Genomic DNA, 21,881 nt, shown 5'->3' on the forward strand with positions numbered 1-21,881 from the left:
TCCACCAACTAAAATTTTCAATTCAAACGTTTTTAAACTTTTTATTTTGTACCAAGATGGTCCATCCGTGATAGATTCCGTCACTTCTGATCACGCGATGGCCACGTGACTGAGTTTTGAAGGGTATATGTGACTTTTTGAGAAGCTCTATCGAATGGTATGGCTGAAATGGTCCCTCAACTATTGCTCCAGTATCATTTTGATCAACTTACTAAAATTTTCAATTGAACCGTCCTTCCAATTTTTTTTTTTGGTATCAAGATAGTCCTATCGTCAAAGTTCGTCAATTTTATTGTTATTTATTTTTGTATTTATCTTATTTTAAATTTTTTAATTATTTTAAACAATAGAGAAAAAAAATATTACTTTTTAAGTCCATGTCATAAAAAAGAAGTCATGTTGGTGGTGAAATTCAATTATTTCAATTTTAAAATTAGGTATAAGTTCCTATAATAGTTTCCTTTAATTTTTAATTATTGTTTACTCTTTTAAAAAATTTGTTTTATTTTTATTTTAATATTTATGTGATTTTAATTAATTTAAACAATAGATAATTTTTTATGATTAATTGTTAGGTTAGTCTCACGAAAAAAGAAAAAGCCATGTGGCTAGTGAGATTCAATTTTTTAACATTTCCTAAGTTTTATAATAGTTTCCTTTAATTTTTAATTATATATTACTATTTTAATTCATAGAGACATTTTTACACCTCAATTTAACAATAAAATTGATAGACTTTAACAGTAGGACCATCTTGATACAAAAAAAAGAGTTGAAGGACGGTTCAAATGAAAATTTAAGTTGGTGAACCAAAATGATACTGGAGCAATAGTTGAGGGACCATTGGGATCAATAACCCTTTTATAGGAGGATATTCACCTAATAATACACAGACTTTGATGGATGGACCATCTTAGTACAAAATAAAAAGTTTAATGATGTTTGAATTGAAAATTTTAGTTGATGGACCAAAATAATACTAGAGTAATAGTTAGAAGACCATTTAGTTCATTAACCCTTAAAAATAACATTTAGATAGTGGAAATTAAAAATAATGAAAAAATATAATTTTCCCATGTAATATAAATAATAATAAAATTGACGACATAACAATTTGTTCTAACAAAAGTGAAGTTGAAGGACCACGGGAATGAATTTGGAAATTAAAAGACCAAAATAGGAATCGGGTCAAAATTAAGGACCATTAGACCGAAAAATCCTTACTCTATTTTTGAAGAAAAACCATTCTAAATTCTAATGTATAAATACGAGATAGAGTAGAGACTAGAGGACCAAATTTGGCCTGAGTGGTTGTTTGACACTCACTCTTGCAGCTGATGTAAACCTTCGTATTCGTCTTGAATGAATTCCTTCATGGCAGAACCAGCCCTGGATTTTCGTTCTCCATATTTAGTCTCTGTGACTCTCATCCTCCTCTTGTTTGTAGCCCTCTTGTTCTCTCCTTTAAACCGACAACACCATCAGTCTCTCAATTTATCTTCTTCGCCCACCTCCCCATCATCATCTTTTTACCACCAACAACAAATTACCACCGACAACCACACAGCCTTGCATTTTGCACCTGCACCTGCACCTTCCCCATCCCAAGCACTGCTGGAGTTTCAGCGCCATCAGTCTCCTCCATCAACTTCCTCTGCGCCTAAACTCACTCATACCACTATCAAAGTACGCAACCTTTGACAACACTAGTTAATTCATTTAAGTTTCATTTTTCTCTGTTTGTTTGTTTTTGTTTTGTTTTCAAAAAAGGAAGAAAAAGAAGTCATTTTGGCAATAATACCAAAACTTACTTTAAATATATATATATGTGTGTGTGTGTGTGTATATCTCCAGAAGAACCAGAGCAAAACAGAGAGGATTGAACAAGAGTTGAGCGTAGCAAGAGCGATTATCCGCAAAGCTATTGTTACGAAGAATTGCACGTCTAACAGCAACGAGATTTACATCCCCACAGGAAGTGTCTACAGAAATCCCTATGCCTTTCATCAGTTAAGTCTTCTTCTTTTTTCTGTTCTAAATTAAGTATAGCCGGTGGTGTTTGAATCCTATCCTTTGTTTGCTTGCCACATGCAAAACCAGTGGATTTTTTTTAGCGGTCGGTTTTGGAAATGTTATTATAATATATTTTATGTGCTGTTGAGTGCACGCTTCCTTTTCTTGGTTGTCCCTCGCAAGCAAGTCCACTTCCAAGTTTCTCTTTCCAGAGCGGTCCACATTTGTTGTAACAACTGGCATTATGCTTATATTTATACGACCTTGTCTTGTCTTGTGGACGCTGCTGTTGCTCTTTTGGAGTAGACTCAACTCAAGGAGTGTAATTTGTTATGCTGTTTTGGGTTAAAAATAGGAGTCACGTAGAGATGGTGAAAAGGTTCAAGATATGGGCCTACAGGGAAGGAGAGGTACCCATGGTCCACAATGGGCCCACCACATACATCTACTCCATCGAAGGCCAGTTTATTTTCGAGATGGAAAGTGGGCCAAGCCCATTCATGGCCCAACATCCTGATGAGGCCCATGCATTCTTCCTGCCACTCAGCGTGTCCAAGATCACCGACTTCCTCTACAGACCTCAACACCAAACATTTTTCCATCGACTCGACCGTGTCTTCACCGACTACATTTATGTCATCTCTGATAAATACCCTTACTGGAATAGGAGCGCTGGAGCCGACCATTTTTTTGTCTCATGCCATGATTGGGTAAAGCTTATATTATATTTGTCAAAATTGTTCTTTTCTTTTCTGACAATCGTCATGCTGCCCTAAACTATTCTATTGTAATCCTCCCTCGGGTATAAGGGGAGCAATAATGTTATTATTAATTTATTTGATTGATTGACTTTTCTCAGGCGCCAATTATCTCACGTGATGATCCCAGGCCCTACAAGAATCTGATGAAGGTGTTATGCAATGCAAACACCTCTGAAGGATTCAAGCCTACCAGAGACGTCTCACTGCCAGAATATAACCTCAAAGCCTACGGACTTGGACCGCCCCGTTTTGGCGAACGCCCTTCTCGGCGTCCAATCCTTGCCTTCTTTGCTGGTGCAGCCCATGGAGACATCAGGAGCATTTTGTTTGAGCACTGGAAGGAAAAAGATGATGAAGTTCGAGTTTATGAAAAACTTCCTGAGAAAATGAACTACCACAAACTAATGGGGCAAACCAAGTTCTGCTTGTGCCCAAGTGGTTCTGAAGTGGCAAGTCCTAGGGTTGTGGAGGCAATGTATGCAGGGTGTGTCCCGGTCCTCATTTCCGATTACTATGCCGTACCCTTTGATGATGTTCTTGATTGGACTAAGTTTTCTATACAAATTCCACCCAAGAGAATACCAGATATCAAGTCAATACTGAAGGCTGTTCCATTTTCGAAGTACTTGAAATTGCAGAAGAGGGTGATGCAAGTGAGAAGGCATTTTGAGCTCAACCGACCCGCTAAGCCCTATGATGTATTTCACATGGTGCTTCACTCAGTGTGGCTTAGAAGGCTCAACATTCGGTTGCCAGATCGATTTTAAGGATCAGGAATGTTGTGAAGGTTTTAATAATCATTGTTTTAGCATGAGATTAAACTCAGTGATGCGTCAAGCAAACACTAGTCATTCAGATAGTGATATTTAATTATAATGGATGAAAAATAAAGAAGCGTGATATTACAGTAACTGATTCTCCACACGTCTTTCCCTCCCCCTTCCTATTGTTACTTTGCATGATATAAGTTTTGTTGATGTTGATCCTTGTCCCTTTTTCTTAACCAAAAAGAAGGAAAAAGAAACTGAAATAAATATATAATTGGCTTTTATTCAATCGAATACAAAACATAGAAGCCAAATAGAATTCCAAATAGAATTCCGGATCAGGCTTCCTCTTCCCTGAAGGGAAAAAAAAAAGTGCATAGGCAGAGCATTGAGACATTCATGTGTGTTTATACCAAATGAACATGCAATAAGAATCAGACACATGGACAAGATTGTGCCTGATTATGGTAGCCTTCGGCACCCAGACTACCAATTCCTTGGTTAGGGTAACCTCCTTCCCCAAGACATGTGGCAGGCCCACAATCGATGTCTACAATCCCACATCGAAAATCTATACAACAAGCACACCTCCCAAGACTTATAAAGGAGCACAATTCCCCAAAATAAGGGGATCGAACTTACGTGACACTGCCTATTGATTTGTCAGTTCAAGTTTATTAAATCCGATACTTACTTAAGCATCGGAGAGCCTTCGGCCGGTACCATACGGTGCCTTAGGTCTTACCAGCGCTTGCTATCTTGCAGATCACGTGCTCTCTGAGGCCCGGAACATACTGAAGGCCCAACATCACTAAATTGAGCGAACAAGTTACCGAACTATTTTTCGGCATCAACAATGTGTATGTGCTTGTTTAATTTGTCCTCAATCATCTCGTACCTAACAAAACAAAATTTCCTGAATAAAATGATAAACTGCTTCACTTAATAAGAAAACTTGATATAGAAATTTTCATCTAACCAGATGGGATAGTTTGTGAAGGCCTGCATCTCATAGTTGTTATCTTTCAATGAATGAAGCAATTCTTCTATGCTTTCAACATAGGAATATCCCTTTCTCATGCAATCTTTTAGGCCTGCAAAGATAAATGAAGTACTTACCTGTAAGATAAATGAATCTTTTGAGGATAGCATTGTCTCCGCCTATGAACTGGGTTTTACTAAAACCTTTGAATCAGCGCGATGTGGAAGAGTTTTCATGTAAAGAGGTTTCAGCGTAATCTTTAGAGCATCTCCACTCATAAGGGCTAAGTCTAGGGCAAGGGCAAGTAAGGGCTGCCACTATTCACTTGAATAGTGTCAGCCTTGCCATTTGTGGTTCCACCCATGAGGGCTAAGTCTAAGGCAAATACTATTCATTGTATTTTATTTCCTTTTTTTTAATACTTTAATAATCTTTTGTAATTAAATTTTCGGATAAGATTTTTGGTTGTCACGTGTCCATTATTTTTCAGAGAAGATTTTCGGATGAGAATCTCGGTTGCCACGTGTCTTATTCCAGATAAATTTTTTGGATATTCATTTTAAAAAATTATAATATCATATTTTAGATGAGATTTTCACCCTCTAATATTGTGCCACATGTCCCATGTCAGATAAGATTTTCAGATATTTAAAAAAAAATTATAATCTCATATTTCAGATAAGATTTTTACCCTCTAAAATTATGTCACGTGTCATCTCTGTCTTCTGAATCCCTCTATAAAACTACACCCTCAACTCATACCTCTCACACTATCTCTTATCTATTCATTCATTTCTCATATTTTACAAAATACTTTCTACTCTCAATGTCAAACTTGAGGAGGGTATTGGAGAGGCAACAGAAAAAAGGGAAGAAATTCGGCATAGACGTGCTGAAGAAGATCGGGATGCCGATGAAGAAGAGGAACAAATGTTTGTAGTAGCGGTGTGTATGCTTAATCAATCAAGGCAACACCGTCGTCGTGCCCCGAATGTGGACAGACGTAGAGAGTCTCGGGGTAAGAATCTCTTGGAGGATTACTTTATCCCAAATTCGTTATATCCTAAATATAAGTTTCTAGAGAGATATAGAATGCAACCACAGCTGTTCCAAAAAATCATACATGATATTTGTAATTACGACACATACTTTATTCAAAAGCATGATGCTATTTGAGTTTTGGGTCTTATCCCAGAGCAAAAACTTACAGCTGCTTTGCAAATGCATGCTTATGGGGCATCTGCAGAGCAGGTGGATGAGATTGCAAGGATGGAAAAATCTACTATCCTAGAGTGTTTGGTGAGATTCTGTGATGCAGTGAAAAATTTGTACACGATGGAGTACCTTCACAAACCCACGCGAGGGACCTGCAAAGGCTTCAACAAAAAGGCGAGGCTCGAGGTTTCCCAAGAATGATTGGAAGTATCGATTGCATGTATTGGCAGTGGAAGAATTGTCCTACTGCTTGGCAAGGAGAGTACAGGAATCGGAAGGGCCAAAAAGTATAATTTTGGAGGCCGTAGCTTCATTTAACTGTTGGGTTTGACAAGTTTTCTTCGGGGTTGCCGAATCTCAGAATGACCTCAACGTCCTTGGTCAATCCTCGGTGTTCGACGAGGTATTGCTAGGTTATTCCCCCCAGTCACGTACCAAATCAATAATACCGTATATTCTGATGCGTACTACCTTGTCGACGGAATTTATCCTAGGTGGACAACATTCGTGAAAACAATTCCGAATCCCCAATCTGAGAAGGAAAAAAGCTTTGCTTCCTTTCAAGAAGGTTACATGAAAGATGTGGAGAGGTGTTTCGGTATCTTGCAAGCTCGTTGGGCAATTATTAGAGGTGCTGCTCGGATGCTAGATGAGGAGATGCTGCGGAGTATTATGATGACTTGCTTCATCCTCCACAACATGATTGTGGAGGATGAGTATGACTACAATGCTTCAGCGGTGTTTGAAACTGATCCAATGAACACGGCATTGACAAGAATATATGAAAGGCCGGTGGGACCAAATGGACTACCAATGGAGCCCGAACCGTTACTTAGGGATGGTCGATGCAACAACCCCATGATTGATCGTTATCAAGAAATGCAATCTTCATATGTTCACGAGAGACGCCAAGTTGACTTGATCAAGCACTTGTGGGAGATGAATGGCAATCACAATGGATGAAGTCAAGATTAGTGCTTTGTTTGGAATTATGCTTTACTTTTAATTATGCTTTATTTTGTGTGTGGTGTTTTTTGGAATTATGCTTGTTTTTATTATTATGCTTTTATGTATGGTTTGTTTTGTGTGTTGTTTGCAATAAATTAAGGTTTGTTTTTAATTAATCTTTGTTTTGATGCTCAAATGTTTTTAATAAATAGTCATATTATTTAATGCTTTTTTTATTGAACAAAAAGGAAACAATACAACAATACAACATATGGAAAAGGTGTTTCAATACAATCTAATGGTTTTCATCATTTAACCAATCCGTATTGCTAAGTCCGTCGTCATGGAAAAGTTTTCTTCTCATTGCATCCCTTCGTCTATGCTTCCAATAGGCCTTTGTTTCAGGAGACATATGGCTCGCATCCATATCCATGATTTTCATCTCCCTATCATCCATGTCTTTTTCATGTGCCTGCTGCTGTTGAATAACAAATGATTCCTCTCGTGCCATGTCTGCTTCATCTCTTTTCAAGTCTCTCTCAATTCTTAGTGAGGTGTTCTTAGCTATTTGCTCCAATAATTGTACACATTCATTGTTCGAAGTGCCCCTTCTCTTGGTCTTTGCCGCCTTTCTCCCAATAGGTCTCGTCGAACGTGGGAGTGGTGACTCCGTTTCCATTGGGGAGTCCAATGGCGAATCAGTGGATGGCGAATCGTGAAGCGGCGCCTCATTCAACACAACCGGCGGACCGGTGGGAATAATTTTGAATCTCGAACAATCCTTCACAACTTCCCAACATTGGAAATGCACGAAACTTTTTTTGCCTTGCCCCATGGCACCGAATCACATTTGTGCTTGTATGATATATTAAAAATAAATAATTGGAAGTGCAAGAAAAAAAATATATTATGCAAGAAAATATAAACTATTTTGAAATGCAAGAATAAAATTGATTATGCAAGAAAATATAGACAAATTGGAAATGCAAAAAGAAAAGAAAAAAGATTATGCAATAAAAAGAAATAGAATATGCAATAAATAAAAAGTTACATTAAATTGATTAAAATGACAATTATAAATATTTTACCTCATCAGTAAAATTTTGACCGCTTCAAATGTTCTCCCTTGCTTTTGTCAAGGCATTTCTCCATTTCCCTAACTCTTTATTCAAAAGTTTCCATTTACTAGACAATGTCATTTCGGTTTGAATGGAACCCGATCTTTGACAAAATTCTCCACGAATTTTGCTTCACATATGATGGAACTTCATATCATTGCCCGTGACAGGGTCATGACTAACGTTCACCCAAGACTGACACAACGCAATATCTTTCTGAGTTGCCCACGAGCCTCCGGCTTCGACAGAAGATGCCATTTGTTTTTGTTTTTTTTTAATACGAATGGAAAGTAGTAGAAAAATGTGAGTAGAGAGTAAAAAATATTGGAAGGAGAAGAGTTTGTATGGAGAATTAGTGTGGAAAGTGAAAAATGTGAGTGGAGAGTAAAAAATATTGGAATGAGAAGAGTTTGTATGGAGAATTGTTGTGGAAAGTGAATAATGTGAGTGAAGAGTAAAAAATATTGGATAGAGAAGAAATTGTATGAAGATTTGGTGTGGAAAGTAAATAAAATGGTTAGGTATTTATAGGGAAAAAATACATAATTTTTTGATATTTTTTTTAAAAAAAATTCAGAATTTTTCGATTTTTTACCGTCAGATTTCTGGAAAAAACCGATTGAGAGGCCCGGTTGCTACATGTGTCAAATGCCCGTTGTAATTCACGCGCCAACGGTTAAAAATTTGAATTACGTGCGCGCGTCACCGCCTCGGTGAAGCCCAGCGAGACTTACCCTTGGGCCTGCCCTAGTTGGTGGGACCTAGCGATTGCCGGCTCATTCTTGCGCTGGAGCTCGTTAGGCTTACGAGGGCAACCTTTTGCCCGGTTTTGGATAGAGTGCTGGACTTGCTCTTAATGGTCATATATCATTTTTCTTTATTTTTGTGTCATTTTTCTTTATTTTTGTGTCATGTTTCGGCGTAATCTGAAATTTCTTTAGTTAAACTTGCTAGATGTTAAGTCCAAAACAGAAGAAAATAAAACTTGCCAGATTGTGGAAAAAATTTGTAATTTATATAGGACTTTCCTTATTGGTTGGTGCTATTTTTGTTCATCTGAATTGATGTATCATGTTGATTTGCAGGGAGATAAAAGAACAATAAGGTAGTCTAGAGATTCTCTGATCTTGTATGTCTGCACGAATTTCGGTTCGAAGTTAGCATCATGTTGTAGCTGGGGAATTTGGGAGCTGTGAAACCCCGTATTTATAATAGTATATATAATTTGAAGACTTAATATTTTGTCATTTAATTTATATATTATATTGTATATGTATGTATTACATAAATATCCTATTCTATTATATATATATGTGTATAACATAAATATATATATATATGTATGTTATATATATCTTTTGCTAATAGGTGGCTTCATTAGTAAAAGGATTCTTGAATTGGTAGTTCGGTGTCAACAAGGCATGCTAGTAGCCTTGTCAACTCACCATGAAGAAATTAGAATAGGATTATAGTCACCACAACATGTCTTCCTAGCAATTCTTTCTTATCTATTGTTGACTTGGAATGCAAGGCCTTATTGATATATTACTTGGAGATTAAGTTCTTACATAAATGTTGATATTATCATGTACTGTAGCTATCGTCTTCACCACGCTATATATAGACTATTCCATTCCTTTGTTTTTCATTCTCATTTCAGCATTTGTAAGTTTGTATGAAGAGAAAAATAAAATAAAAATAAAATAGAGAGAGAGAGAGAGAGAGAGAGAGAGAGAGAGAGAGATGATGAAATTCTTGGAAGAGATATAAGGCTTAGCTTGTATTTTCTTAACTTGGAGCAATGCTTTGGAATCGAGGTAGGGATTTCTTGAGGGTCTTTACAGAAGATTGATTTAATTAAATTCCGTGAGCTTTATATTATGTGTGCTATTATAATGGGTGTTCTTGATATTGTATAATGTTCTTGATATACTATATTTACATATTGTGAACTATTTGAATTAATGTTGGCATGATTATATGTGCATTGGTGATATTTAAATGAATACATTGTTGTTATGAGATATGTGAAAGGAAGAACTATATCATGTCATGGTAATTGGTTGGAGTTGTTGGGTGGAGAAGATAATAATGGAAAAGAGGGTAACAGATATAGTCTTTTGTGTAGTTGAGTCTAACTCTTGGCAGGTACCAGGTTTCAGGGATCCCACAAAGTGCACATGGTTTTATTGGGTGATTTGGGACTGGCGAAAGAGAGTTAGACAAGATGACTAATAAAAAGGAAATTACGGGATGATTGAGATGGGTGTTAGTTCATATAAATGGGCATTCGGGACCAAGTGGTATAAGCATAGTATGGGACGGGCAGGTCTGCTTGTCCAGTTATATGAATTAACGGGAGTAGATGAAGAGCATTCATTCATGTATTATTATTATTATTATTAATGTGATATTTTGTTGTGTGATTGCATGTCGCTTAATTTAGTTATATAAATCTACTGTGGTAAGGTCTCATGTCCCTACTGAGTTGTGGTTGCTCACCCCTCACCCTGTTTAATTTTTCAGATGAATTAGTGGGCAAGAAAAGGACTAAACCAGTTGAGGCTAAATTAGATGATTGTGTAGAGCTTTGTTTATTGTAAAGTTGTAAGATTTTTGGATTTATTTTTATAAGAGAAGTTTAGCTTAAACCCTATTTCGCCTTTCTTTTTATTTTATTTTAGTTTTTATTTTCTCACGCGCCGGGCGCGGTGTCCTGCCATAACCAAATTTGATGTTTGTCTTTGATACTGCAACTTTGAACAGTATTAATGACACGATCACGAACTAGTGCAGAAGGCAATGTCAAAGAATATAACCCCCCTATCCGTTTACCATGCCAAATCGTCTCGTGAGTTTTAAAATCCTAAAAAGAGCAATGCATATGATAAAAAGTAGCAAAAGCTTTAAGTGCATCAAGTAATCGACCAACATATAACAAGTTACAATGGATATTGGGAACCAGTAACGCACGAGACAAGGACAGAGTAGGAGTGAGAGAGATTGTGCCTCACCAGTAATTGGAGAGGGCAAGCCATTAGCACTAGTTATGTATGGGTCACGGGTGTTATTAGACAACTCATCAAAAAATTTAGCATCGTAAGTCATATGATCAGAAGCACCAGTGTCAATTATCCAAGTATTGGAGCCAGTACTTCGAATAGAATCAGAAACACACAAATTTATAGAGACAACAGCAACAGCACCAACAATAGAGTTATCACACATGATTGCAGCAAAAATTCAACATATCACGACAGAGTATACAACGGAACACAACAGAGGCACAAATACGGCAAATGCACGAACACAATAGAGTAAACAACGAAACACAGCAAATGCACAAATACTGCAGATGCAGGAAGACAGGAATGACACGAACACTACAACACGACACACAAAACCAAGAGGGCACACACGACATAGGTAGAGAAAAAAATATGGGGATAAAACACGGGTGGGTACAACACACATGTCACTAGAAAAAGTTTGCTCTGATGCCAAGTCAAACAATATGGGTAGAATATTTTTCAGGTTGTATTTCATTCACCAAAAGAATGTATTTATAGTACAAGGATATAACCCTAGTATGGTCAAACTAGGAAACAAGATAAAAACCTAATTACACAATATCTATACAAAAAAGAAAGAAATATAATCCTAATAAACTAGGAAATAAATATGATAATTAAGCTAAGATCTCGCTAACAAATAGTTGCTACCCTTGCAAAAGTTTGTGGTGTTTCCACCAATTGTCATGGCAACAACTATTCACATGAGATATGAGGAAAGAAATTTGAATAGAGTTGAAGTGGGAAGTGAAAACTACAACTAAGGATTTTTTATTTTTTTAAATTTTTTTCGATAGATGTTGCCTGAGGGCTAGCCTAGGTTCGTGGGCCTCATCTCTTGCTAGGGCTAGCCCTTGCTGCTGGAAACAGTTTTTAGGCCTAAACACCCCTCCATTTCTTTGTTGCCTCGCTTAGACATACGGAGAAAGGGATCGCGGGTAGTTTCAAGAACTGAGCCATGAACAATCTGTCTCTCCCTCACCATCTCTTAATCCTTGACTTGTTTAATTGAGATTCCATTTTTATTTTTTGTTTAATGTTTTACAATAAAAAAAATTCATCCTCCTCCGTCGATTATTGTTACAATGAGTCACACTTATGTATCCAAGAGATGCACATTTTCTTTTCTTTTATTTGTTTTGGGAAATTGGGTAAAATATTATCCACGCACGCACGGCCAAACTTATAGACCAAATACTATCCACCCAAAAAAATTTGGTAAAATATTATCATTAATAAAAATAAAAATAATGGGTTTGTATTGTTGTAGGCCTTTTTGAAAAATAAAAATAAAAATAAGTTGCCATTACAAGCCCAATTACTGAAAACATATTTAATCATTGGGGCCGACTTCAGTACAAAAACATGTTTAATCAGCTCGGATTGTCTGAAGCCCAACCTTAATTAGAGCACCCAAGACTAGATAAAACTTGGGCTGGCCCAAAAACATGAATCTACAAATTCTATTCGGGTTAGGTTTGATTCTACTGGATTCATTCATGAATCGGTTGTCATAAAAATGTTACTAGTCTAAGGATTTTTAGGTTTAATGGTCTTTGAATTTTGAGCCGATTTGCATTTTGGTCCCTCAATTTCTAAAAACGTTTTTGTAGTCCTTCAATTTTAGTTTTATTAGGACAAATGGTCTTGTCATTAATTTTGTTAACTTTTTCTTTTAAATTTGAGCATGTACATGATACATGATGTACTATTGATGGTCAAAATCAGAAATTACTTCAATCCTGAGGTACATGGGCAATTCTTGACGCACCCAAACCCCACACCGACTCCCCCACAACTGCAACTTAACTCTCCCCATGCATTATCTCCCTCCCTCCCCAAGCCAAGCCCATTAAAACCCACCACCAATCGACTAATGATATATCTACCTTCCTCTAATACAACAAAGCCATGGATAACCTCCACCTAACACTGAGTCAATTAACCCGCCACCCTGACAACAACTGATAGCGCTCCCATAACCCACACTCCCACCCAAACCATACCCACCCTCCCTATGATGACGAGGATAGGAAGAAGGTTTTTTAGCTTTAAAAATAATATTTAGATATAGTCGAAATTAAAAATAATGAAAAAAATATAATTTTCCCAATGCATTTAACATAAAATATAAAAAAATTGACGACATAACAATTTGTCCTAACGAAAGTGAAGTTGAAGGACCACGAAAATGAGTTTGGAAATTAAAAGACCAAAATACGAATCGGGTCAAAATTCAGGACCACCTAAAAACTCTGACTCTTTTTTTGAAGAAAAACCATTCTAATGTATAAATACGAGATAGAGTGGAGACTAGAGGACCAAATTTGGCCTGAGTGGTTGTTTGACACTCACTCTTGCAGCTGATGTAAACCTTTGTATTCGTCTTGAATGAATTCCTTCATGGCAGAACCAGCCCTGGATTTTCGTTCTCCATATTTAGTCTCTGTGAGTATCATCCTCCTCTTGCTTGTAGCCCTCCTGTTCTCTCCTTTAAACCAACAACACCATCTCTCTCTCAATTTCTCTTCTTCGCCCACCTCCCCATCATCATCTTTTTACCACCACCAACAAATTACCACCGATAACCACACAGCCTTGCATTTTGCACCTGCACCTTCCCCATCCCAAGCACTGCTGGAGTTTCAGCGCCATCAGTCTCCTCCGTCAACTTCCTCTGCGCCTAAACTCACTCATACCACTATCAAAGTACGCAACCTTTGACAACACTAGTTAATTCATTTAAGTTTCATTTTTCTCTGTTTGTTTGTTTTTGTTCTGTTTTCAGAAAAGAAAGAAAAAGAAGTCATTTTGGCAATAATGCCAAAAATTACTTTATATATATATGTGTGTGTGTGTGTATCTCCAGAAGAACCAGAGCAAAACAGAGAGGATTGAACAAGAGTTGAGCGTAGCAAGAGCGATTATCCGCAAAGCTATTGTTACGAAGAATTGCACGTCTAACAGCAACGAGATTTACATCCCCACAGGAAGTGCATACAGAAATCCCTATGCCTTTCATCAGTTAAGTCTTCTTCTTTTTTCTGTTCTAAATTAAGTGTAGCCGGTGGTGTTTGAATCCTATCCTTTGTTTGCTTGCCACATGCAAAACCAGTGGATTAACCCAGTCGGTTTTGGAAATGTTATTATAATATGTTTTTAAACGGTGTCTTGCCATTTTCTGTTCTGCTGGGTGCATGCTTCCTTTTCTTGGTTGTCCCTCGCGAGCAAGTCCACTTCCAAGTTTCTCTTTCCAGAGCGGTCCACATTTGTTGTAACAACTGGCATTATGCTTATATTTATACGACCTTGTCTTGTCTTGTGGACGCTGCTGTTGCTCTTTTGGAGTAGACTCAACTCAAGGAGTGTAATTTGTTATGCTGTTTTGGGTTAAAAATAGGAGTCACGTAGAGATGGTGAAAAGGTTCAAGATATGGGCCTACAGGGAAGGAGAGGTACCCATGGTCCACAATGGGCCCACCACATACATCTACTCCATCGAAGGCCAGTTTATTTTCGAGATGGAAAGTGGGCCAAGCCCATTCATGGCCCAACACCCTGATGAGGCCCATGCATTTTTCCTGCCACTCAGCGTGTCCAAGATCACCGACTTCCTCATCAGACCTCACCACGAAACATTTTTCCATCGACTCGACCGTGTCTTCACCGACTACATTTATGTCATCTCTGATAAATACCGTTACTGGAATAGGAGCGCTGGAGCCGACCATTTTTTTGTCTCATGCCATGATTGGGTAAAGCTTATATTATGTTTTTCAAAATTGTTCTTTTCTTTTCTGACAATCGTCATGTTGCCCTAAACTATTCTAATGTAATCCTCCCTCGGGTATAAAGGGGAGCAATAATGTTATTATTAATTTATTTGATTGATTGACTTTTTTCAGGCGCCACTTATCTCACGTGATGATCCCAGGCCCTACAAGAATCTGATGAAGGTGTTATGCAATGCAAACACCTCTGAAGGATTCAAGCCTACCAGAGACGTCTCATTGCCAGAATATAACCTCAAAGCCTATGGACTTGGACCGCCCCGTTTTGGCGAACGCCCTTCTCAGCGTCCAATCCTTGCCTTCTTTGCTGGTGCAGCCCATGGAGACATCAGGAGCATTTTGTTTGAGCATTGGAAGGAAAAAGATGATGAAGTTCGAGTTTATGAAAAACTTCCTGAGAAAATGAACTACCACAAACTAATGGGGCAAACCAAGTTCTGCTTGTGCCCAAGTGGTTCTGAAGTGGCAAGTCCTAGGGTTGTGGAGGCAATGTATGCAGGGTGTGTCCCGGTCCTCATTTCCGATTACTATGCCGTACCCTTTGATGATGTTCTTGATTGGACTAAGTTTTCTATACAAATTCCACCCAAGAGAATACCAGATATCAAGTCAATACTGAAGGCTGTTCCATTTTCGAAGTACTTGAAATTGCAGAAGAGGGTGATGCAAGTGAGAAGGCATTTTGAGCTCAACCGACCCGCTAAGCCCTATGATGTATTTCACATGGTGCTTCACTCAGTGTGGCTTAGAAGGCTCAACATTCGGTTGCCAGATCGATTTTAAGGATCATCATGAATGTTGTGAAGGTTTTAATAATCATTGTTTTAGCATGAGATTAAACTCAGTGATGCGTCAAGCAAACACTAGTCATTCAGATAGTGATATTTAATTATAATGGATGAAAAATAAAGAAGCGTGATCTTACAGTAAGTGATTCTCCACACGTCTTTCCGTCCCCCTTCCTTCCTAGTGTTACTTTGCATGACATAAGTCTTGTTGATGTTGATCCTTGTCCCATTTTCTTAACCAAAAAGAAGGAAAAAGAAACTGAAATAAATATATAATTGGCTTTTAGTCAATCGAATACAAAACAGAGAAGCCAAGATAGGCGGCCGGCTCTTTTGTTTAATCCAACATGTTTACCCTTTCAAGTGTTGGATATGCCATTTACATATTTACTTTAATCCAACGGGTAATCTGTGTGCTCTGTAATCATCCAGGCCTAAATTTTGAAGGCATATGAAACTTCCCTTTCCAGCATGGAAGATTTGGAAGAATAAATTTCAAATTCCCAATTTGTTTGTGGTTGCTTTTTGAGCATAATGCAGTGCAGCATATGTTACAAACATTTGGTAATATGTTAATTAGGAAAACGAGAAAGGGGTGTGTCATGTGACGTGGCAGCATAAGAATGGGTGATAGGATGTTTATGGAAGTAAAGCAAGGAGAGAGGTAGAGGTTAGCAGCCTGTAGGCTGTTACCTGTATGTATGTAAGATTAACATTTGGCCATCATGCGGTGAATCCTGTCCTACATTAAATTTAAAGCACTTGTGCCTTTGTTCCTTTAATAAAAATAAAAACAACTTGTTGGTTCTGCAATCTGTCTGCATTTTATTAAAAGGGGTTTATGGCAGCCTTTGAATTCCGGTCACCCTATTTACTCTCTGTAATTTTTCTCCTCCTCATCCTCCTCCTTCTGGTTCTTCTTCCATTCTCTCCCTTCAACCAAAACCATTTCAATCTTATAAGCCTTTCTTCTTCTTCTTCTTCTTCTAGCCCTCGTCAAAGCAACCAAACAAGCCAATATCAATACGTCTCACCTGCACCCTCTCCTTCTACTTCCTTTGTTGCAGACCATGTCAAAGTAAGCAGCTTTACATGTTGTTTGTATGTTCTTCGCAATTATAACATTATTTGGCCTTTTGGGCGCTTGTTTTCTTTTATTGTCTTGATTTTTTTCCTTTCTTAGGTTGTACGTTTGTTTTTTGTGCCATAACGTTTTCAGAAAAAGAAGCGCAGTGGAATCACGATTGAAGAAGAGTTGGCGAGAGCGAGAGCAGCCATCCGCAAAGCCATTCGTACGAAGAAGTATACATCTGATAGACAAGAGATTTACATCCCCAGAGGAAGTGTGTACAGAAATCCCTATGCATTTCATCAGTTGAGTTTTCTTTTTTCTTCTCTTCTTTATTTGGTTTTTCTATTTAAAACACATACATATATGGTAAAGTCTAGGGTTTTCATTTCTGGGTTGGAATGAATCATGAAGATTTTTTTACCTTCTTATTGCCTAAAAAGTTTGGTGGGGTTTTAATGTTTTTGGACTAATAATCATGCTCATTTTTTTAAGCAAATTGTTATGCCGATCCTTTTCTTACGAACAAAGCAATCCCTTTCAATTTCCAACTTGTGGCCCCTTCCAACTTTATTTTACTAGATTCCTATTTATTTATTTTTTGTAATTATTGAGGACGGTCCAAATTATTGTCTTGTTTTTTGTTTTTTTTCCTGCTGTTTATAATTATATATACTCAACGACTTGTATTATTGATTGTAATTAATAAATATTACAATAGCATTATTTTTTGGGAGTTTCACTAAAACACCCAAAATAGGAGTTGAAATTATAAAAAAACTCAAGCACTATTTAAACATATAAACACACCCAAAACCCATCATTACACACACTCAAAACTAATTTATAAACACACCCAAAAAGTTAACTTTGGAGTTGATTTTGGGTGTGTTTCTATGTTAAATAGTACTTGGGGTTTTTTATAAACACATGCCTAGAATTGGGTTTATTTATAAATTTGTATTATTTTTTCTCTCAAAGCAAAACTCAAAAATAGTTTTTCTATCTAAAAAAAAAAACTCGAAAGAGTTTAATCTCAAGGCAACTCCGATCCAGAGATGCACGATTGGTTTTGAAAATTGGGATTAATCCCAAGGCGTTGCGTTACACTCTCAAGTGTTGACTCTGTTTCTTGTTTAGTGTTGACTTTAAGAGATGAATTTGATGGTTGGTTTGGGTTTGGGTTATGTGGGTGAGCAGGAGCCACATAGAGATGGTGAAAAGATTCAAGATATGGGCTTACAAGGAAGGAGAACTACCCATCTTCCATAACGGGCCCATGTCCTACATCTACTCCATTGAAGGTCATTTCATCGATGAGTTGGACACCAGTGGAAATTCCCCATTTTTGGCCCGCCATCATCACGAGGCACATTCCTTCTTTGTCCCCGTAAGCGTCAAAAGGGTTGCTGATTTCTTGTATGATCGCCCTAAACCATACACATTTCACGGTCGACTGGTTCGTATTGTCACCGACTACATCAATGTTGTGGCCCACAAGTACCCCTACTGGAATAGGAGCAATGGAGCTGACCACTTTATGCTCTCTTGTCATGATTGGGTATCTATCAACTTCCACAACTCTCCTTGGAATTTCATTTCCGAACACCAATACTGCTTGGTTCCTTACAAGTAAAACGGCAATGTGTCGTTACGTTACGATACGTTGGAGACAAGTATTTTCCTTTATTTCCCCAATATAATAAAACCTATGTTTCTTTAATTTTGGCAGGCACCAGAAATCATAGATGATGACCATGAGTTCTACAAGAACTTCATAAGAGTACTCTGCAATTCTAACACCTCAGAAGGATTCCAGCCCGGGAGAGACGTCTCACTACCAGAATATAACATACCGGAGAACACTCTTGGCCCATCGCTCCTCCACCAACACCCCGATAACCGGCCTATCCTGGGCTTCTTCGCCGGTGGTGCTCATGGAGACATAAGGAAGTTTTTGTTTGAGCATTGGAAGGACAAAGATGATGAAATCCAAGTCCATGAGTATCTTCCAAAGGGGCAAAATTACCACCAAATAATGGGACAGACCAAGTTTTGCTTGTGCCCAAGTGGGTCTGAAGTTGCTAGTCCTAGAGTGGTTGAGGCCATGTATGCAGGGTGTGTCCCCGTGCTCATTTCTGACTATTACTCATTGCCCTTCGCTGATGTTCTCGACTGGAGCAAGTTTACAATAGAAATTCCACCAAAGAGAATACCCGAGATCAAGGCAATATTGAAAGCTGTTCCACACTCAGAATACTTGAAATTGCAAAAGAGGGTGATGCAGGTGAGAAGGCATTTCATGCTCAACCGACCAGCTAAGCCATTTGATGTATTTCATATGGTGCTTCACTCCATATGGCTAAGGAGGCTTAACATCAGGCTACCCAATTAATTTTATTCAACAACCATAAGCGTTCTTTTAATATTTTACTCTTGGAATTTTACACCATTTGTAAAATCTTCTATAATTTTGATCATTTTGATCCCTCCTTCCTACATCATCATCTACAAATGAGTAAAACAAGGGACGGATTATTATCACTATATCTGTTCGCTTCAGAACTCAACAAGAAGCTGAAAGAAATACAGGGTACTCTGCTCTGACAACGATACGTGAGATTGTAAAACAACAACGTGTTTAGTAAATTAGCAAAATTGAACACAAGTGGAATGTTTCACTTGACACATTATTCATTATTGCAACAAAGTTCTACACAAGGTCAAAACGTTACAAACCCACAAGTCTCAAACCCGCTTTTACATCCCAGCCAGCACAAGTTGTATAGGAAACATAAATTGCTGAACAATACAATGCAAGAAGTACTTCAGAGAAAGTAAAGAAATATGAAATAATTCAATTGTGAATCTCATTACCCTCAGTCGACCGCCCTGGTGCAGGGGTAATTGGGGCTGGTTGTTTGGTCACAGCAGCCATAATATCCGCATAACCCACCACTCCAACTAAGATATCATCACTTTCATCCTCAGTCACCCACACATGGGTTGCCCTGTGAGACAACATCTGAGCCATGACTGCTGCCAATGAACTTGTAACCTTACAGGTCAATGGTGCGCTTCTGCCTCTATACATGCTTCTACTCACTCCCAAGCTTGCGCTCGCAGGACTGAACCCTATACTCCTGCTACTGAAACTTTTCAGCTTTGTTGACCCACCACCATTAGCCACATTATTATTTCCAGCAGTTTGATTTATAGAGATATCTGGCAGTGATCTTGAGGACGCATTATCCTCAACTCCCATGACAAACTGTCCAGCTGAGAGATTAGCTAAAGCCCATGCTGCAGCTAAGTAATCACATTTCCATAGTTTGGAGGCAGATATCTCTCCAATAATCTTGTACTGATCTTCCAGTGTGTGTTCGACAACAGCAACTGCACTAGGGTCTTCAGGAAGCTTATGAGTGGCTTCAATGGCTGCAGACGAGGCTTCAACAAACTGGTAGTTTGTGTTAATGGCCCCAAGAGAGGAGATAGAGGAGAGAGGAATAGGAGCTAGGGCACCTAGGCAGCCAATCAGGAAACGAATAACATCTTCTCTTGAGAGACAGCAAAACTTGTCGCGGGTACTGGCAGCGGAAGATGAGGAAGGCCGATTGGCAGCAAGGCTATTGCTGCTGCCACTAGTATCCATGTTCTTGAGCCACTTACCACTATAGATAACTGAGAAACGTTTGCTCATGCCTTTCCATACAACACTCTTTCGAACAAGAAGACGCTTTACACCATGCTTCATCATCTCCAGTGCATCTATCAACCTTGCAGAAAGAGAAATTTGAAAGAAAGAAAAAACACATTACTTCTAAGAAATCAATGTGTATCCTAAACGTAAAGCAATTCTATAGAACTTCACAACTAGTAACTCATGTACTGGGGATAATTTTTCTTCATAAAGGAAACGCCATCTTGGTTAAAGACATCTAAGAAATGGATGCACACAAAACTGATTTCTTTAAACTTCATATTTCCCATTTCCTTGTTTGATTGATACCAGAATTTGAATCTTAATTAGTCATCAGGCTAGATAAAAATAACGGTTTCAAGCCAATTCCAAACAAAATAAAAAACCATTTCAAGAATGGAATGGTTGCAGCAGTTGTATGAATGTACGAATGGAAAGGGTAAAAAAGACAGTTTACAGTGAAAGCTAATCAGAATCTGATCACAAAACACCATGATCAATAATCGTAGAAACAACACTACTAAAAAGTAGGGTACCAAACTTGATCTAAGATCAATGGAAATTCATAGCATGACCATATAGAGTAATAAGATTGAAAAGCAGCAAACCTTGTCGCAGGATCAACCTGCCTCAGCAAAGAATTATTAGGAACAACAACATCAGACACCAGAGTCTTCAAAGCCTTATCATGATCCTCCAGACACTCACTTTTAGCAAAGAAAGCAACAATGTCGAGGGAATTGAGGATGCCCACAAACCTCTGCTGCCTCATTTCATCGTTTTCAACCATACCCACATGTGATTTCTTCTTCCATACCGGTATACCACATTCCATCGACTCTCCGATCGCTTTTATCGCAGCCTCCATCGTCTCCGTCTCACACAGTTCCACCATCTCTGGCTTCCCCACCGTTAGATCACCCACAACATGGAAAAGAAACACCGATGCCATTCCCAATTTTCTGTTCAGAATCAGATGACGATAAAGTTAAGCATAACCAAGGAAAATCATAGTGATTTCTCCATTTTTTTTCATTCCCTGCTGTTTAATTAGTATGAGATTTTGATTAAAAATGAATATTTTATTTTATTTTATGAAATTTTTAAAAAAAAATGAAAACTTTACCTCAAGAGACAAACTCAAAATTTGAGTTCTCTCGTTTTCCCGGGAATTCAAGCTTCTTTAAACGGACTTCAATTTTCTGTTACTCTGCCCACCTTTTCGCCCCAACAAGCCAACAAATGATACACAAAAACGGCACTTTTTTTTTTGGGTTGTTTTTATTTTTTAATTTTAAAGAAAAAAAATGAATAAATCGAAGTAAACCCAGATCAAGTATAAAATAGAGAAGCTCAAAAGATTCTTGAGAAAGCCCCAGACAGGAAAATTTCTTGGGAAATAACCAGGAGAATAAGAGGGCGAGGAGGTACCGGGAAAACCGGCCAAGGGGTGAGAGTTATAAGAGAGAGTGGAGGAAGATTAGGAGGAGGTGAAAACCAGTAATGGGTAATCTGTGAAGGGTCAAGAAAGTGAAGGAAGGGAGAGGTTTGGCCATTGATGACGAAGCACAAGAGCAAGGTAAAGGCCCATCAAATGTGTGTCAGCCTCGGTCTCTCTTCTGACTCTCTGAGCTGTGTGAATGCGTGTGTGTCTC

The 21,881-nt window shown here is 38.1% G+C and overlaps 4 protein-coding genes across 6 annotated transcripts; 3 read left to right on the forward strand and 1 right to left on the reverse strand.

The window, feature by feature from the left end:
• The first annotated feature begins 1,251 nt into the window (after positions 1 to 1,251).
• Positions 1,252 to 3,685, forward strand: LOC103318775 (putative glycosyltransferase At5g20260). 2 transcript variants are annotated; one of them, XM_008220208.2, is made up of 4 exons: positions 1,252 to 1,686; positions 1,855 to 2,009; positions 2,369 to 2,723; positions 2,873 to 3,685. In XM_008220208.2, exons 1-4 carry the CDS (start codon positions 1,363 to 1,365, stop codon positions 3,539 to 3,541), a joined length of 1,503 nt encoding a protein of 500 aa, XP_008218430.2. In that variant the 5' UTR covers positions 1,252 to 1,362; the 3' UTR covers positions 3,542 to 3,685. The 2 variants fall into 2 exon arrangements, with proteins under 2 accessions (XP_008218430.2, XP_088900208.1); XM_089044082.1 differs by having other exon boundaries at positions 1,858 to 2,009.
• Positions 3,686 to 13,206: 9,521 nt separating this feature from the next.
• On the forward strand, positions 13,207 to 15,596 carry LOC103318878 (putative glycosyltransferase At5g20260). 2 transcript variants are annotated; one of them, XM_016794091.2, is made up of 4 exons: positions 13,207 to 13,584; positions 13,745 to 13,899; positions 14,276 to 14,630; positions 14,781 to 15,596. In XM_016794091.2, the coding sequence occupies exons 1-4, from the start codon at positions 13,267 to 13,269 to the stop codon at positions 15,447 to 15,449; spliced, it is 1,497 nt and encodes a 498-aa protein (XP_016649577.2). In that variant the 5' UTR covers positions 13,207 to 13,266; the 3' UTR covers positions 15,450 to 15,596. The 2 variants fall into 2 exon arrangements, with proteins under 2 accessions (XP_016649577.2, XP_016649581.2); XM_016794095.2 differs by having other exon boundaries at positions 13,748 to 13,899.
• Positions 15,597 to 15,793: 197 nt separating this feature from the next.
• LOC103318776 (putative glycosyltransferase At5g20260) lies at positions 15,794 to 19,024 on the forward strand. The gene is made up of 4 exons (XM_008220209.2): positions 15,794 to 16,532; positions 16,674 to 16,828; positions 17,724 to 18,084; positions 18,256 to 19,024. Exons 1-4 carry the CDS (start codon positions 16,296 to 16,298, stop codon positions 18,916 to 18,918), a joined length of 1,416 nt encoding a protein of 471 aa, XP_008218431.2. The 5' UTR covers positions 15,794 to 16,295; the 3' UTR covers positions 18,919 to 19,024.
• A 173-nt stretch (positions 19,025 to 19,197) lies between these two features.
• On the reverse strand, positions 19,198 to 21,494 carry CBSX6 (Cystathionine beta-synthase (CBS) family protein). Its single transcript, XM_089045562.1, has 3 exons — positions 21,353 to 21,494; positions 20,835 to 21,188; positions 19,198 to 20,302 (listed from the first exon to the last, which is right to left on the reverse strand). The coding sequence occupies exons 2-3, from the start codon at positions 21,176 to 21,178 to the stop codon at positions 19,381 to 19,383; spliced, it is 1,266 nt and encodes a 421-aa protein (XP_088901688.1). The 5' UTR covers positions 21,179 to 21,188; positions 21,353 to 21,494; the 3' UTR covers positions 19,198 to 19,380.
• Positions 21,495 to 21,881: the final 387 nt, after the last annotated feature.

Source organism: Prunus mume, linkage group LG1, assembly GCF_029339155.1.
Source record: "Prunus mume cultivar Tortuosa linkage group LG1, ASM2933915v1, whole genome shotgun sequence".
Classification (NCBI taxonomy): Eukaryota; Viridiplantae; Streptophyta; class Magnoliopsida; order Rosales; family Rosaceae; genus Prunus; species Prunus mume.

What these genes read in the sequence shown, in the direction of transcription:
- LOC103318878 (XM_016794091.2), top strand. Translation starts at nt 13,267, where the DNA reads ATGAATTCCTTCATGGCAGAACCAGCCCTGGATTTTCGTTCTCCATAT. An exon ending in AATCCCTATGCCTTTCATCA is followed by an intron (nt 13,900 to 14,275) that starts GTTAAGTCTTCT and finishes GGTTAAAAATAG; the next exon opens with GAGTCACGTAGAGATGGTGA. An exon ending in TTGTCTCATGCCATGATTGG is followed by an intron (nt 14,631 to 14,780) that starts GTAAAGCTTATA and finishes GACTTTTTTCAG; the next exon opens with GCGCCACTTATCTCACGTGA.
- LOC103318776 (XM_008220209.2), top strand. Translation starts at nt 16,296, where the DNA reads ATGGCAGCCTTTGAATTCCGGTCACCCTATTTACTCTCTGTAATTTTT. An exon ending in AATCCCTATGCATTTCATCA is followed by an intron (nt 16,829 to 17,723) that starts GTTGAGTTTTCT and finishes GTGGGTGAGCAG; the next exon opens with GAGCCACATAGAGATGGTGA. An exon ending in TGCTCTCTTGTCATGATTGG is followed by an intron (nt 18,085 to 18,255) that starts GTATCTATCAAC and finishes TAATTTTGGCAG; the next exon opens with GCACCAGAAATCATAGATGA.
- CBSX6 (XM_089045562.1), bottom strand. Translation starts at nt 21,178, where the DNA reads ATGGCATCGGTGTTTCTTTTCCATGTTGTGGGTGATCTAACGGTGGGG. An exon ending in CAGGTTGATCCTGCGACAAG is followed by an intron (nt 20,303 to 20,834) that starts GTTTGCTGCTTT and finishes TCTTTCTGCAAG; the next exon opens with GTTGATAGATGCACTGGAGA.
- LOC103318775 (XM_008220208.2), top strand. Translation starts at nt 1,363, where the DNA reads ATGAATTCCTTCATGGCAGAACCAGCCCTGGATTTTCGTTCTCCATAT. An exon ending in TCACTCATACCACTATCAAA is followed by an intron (nt 1,687 to 1,854) that starts GTACGCAACCTT and finishes GTATATCTCCAG; the next exon opens with AAGAACCAGAGCAAAACAGA. An exon ending in AATCCCTATGCCTTTCATCA is followed by an intron (nt 2,010 to 2,368) that starts GTTAAGTCTTCT and finishes GGTTAAAAATAG; the next exon opens with GAGTCACGTAGAGATGGTGA.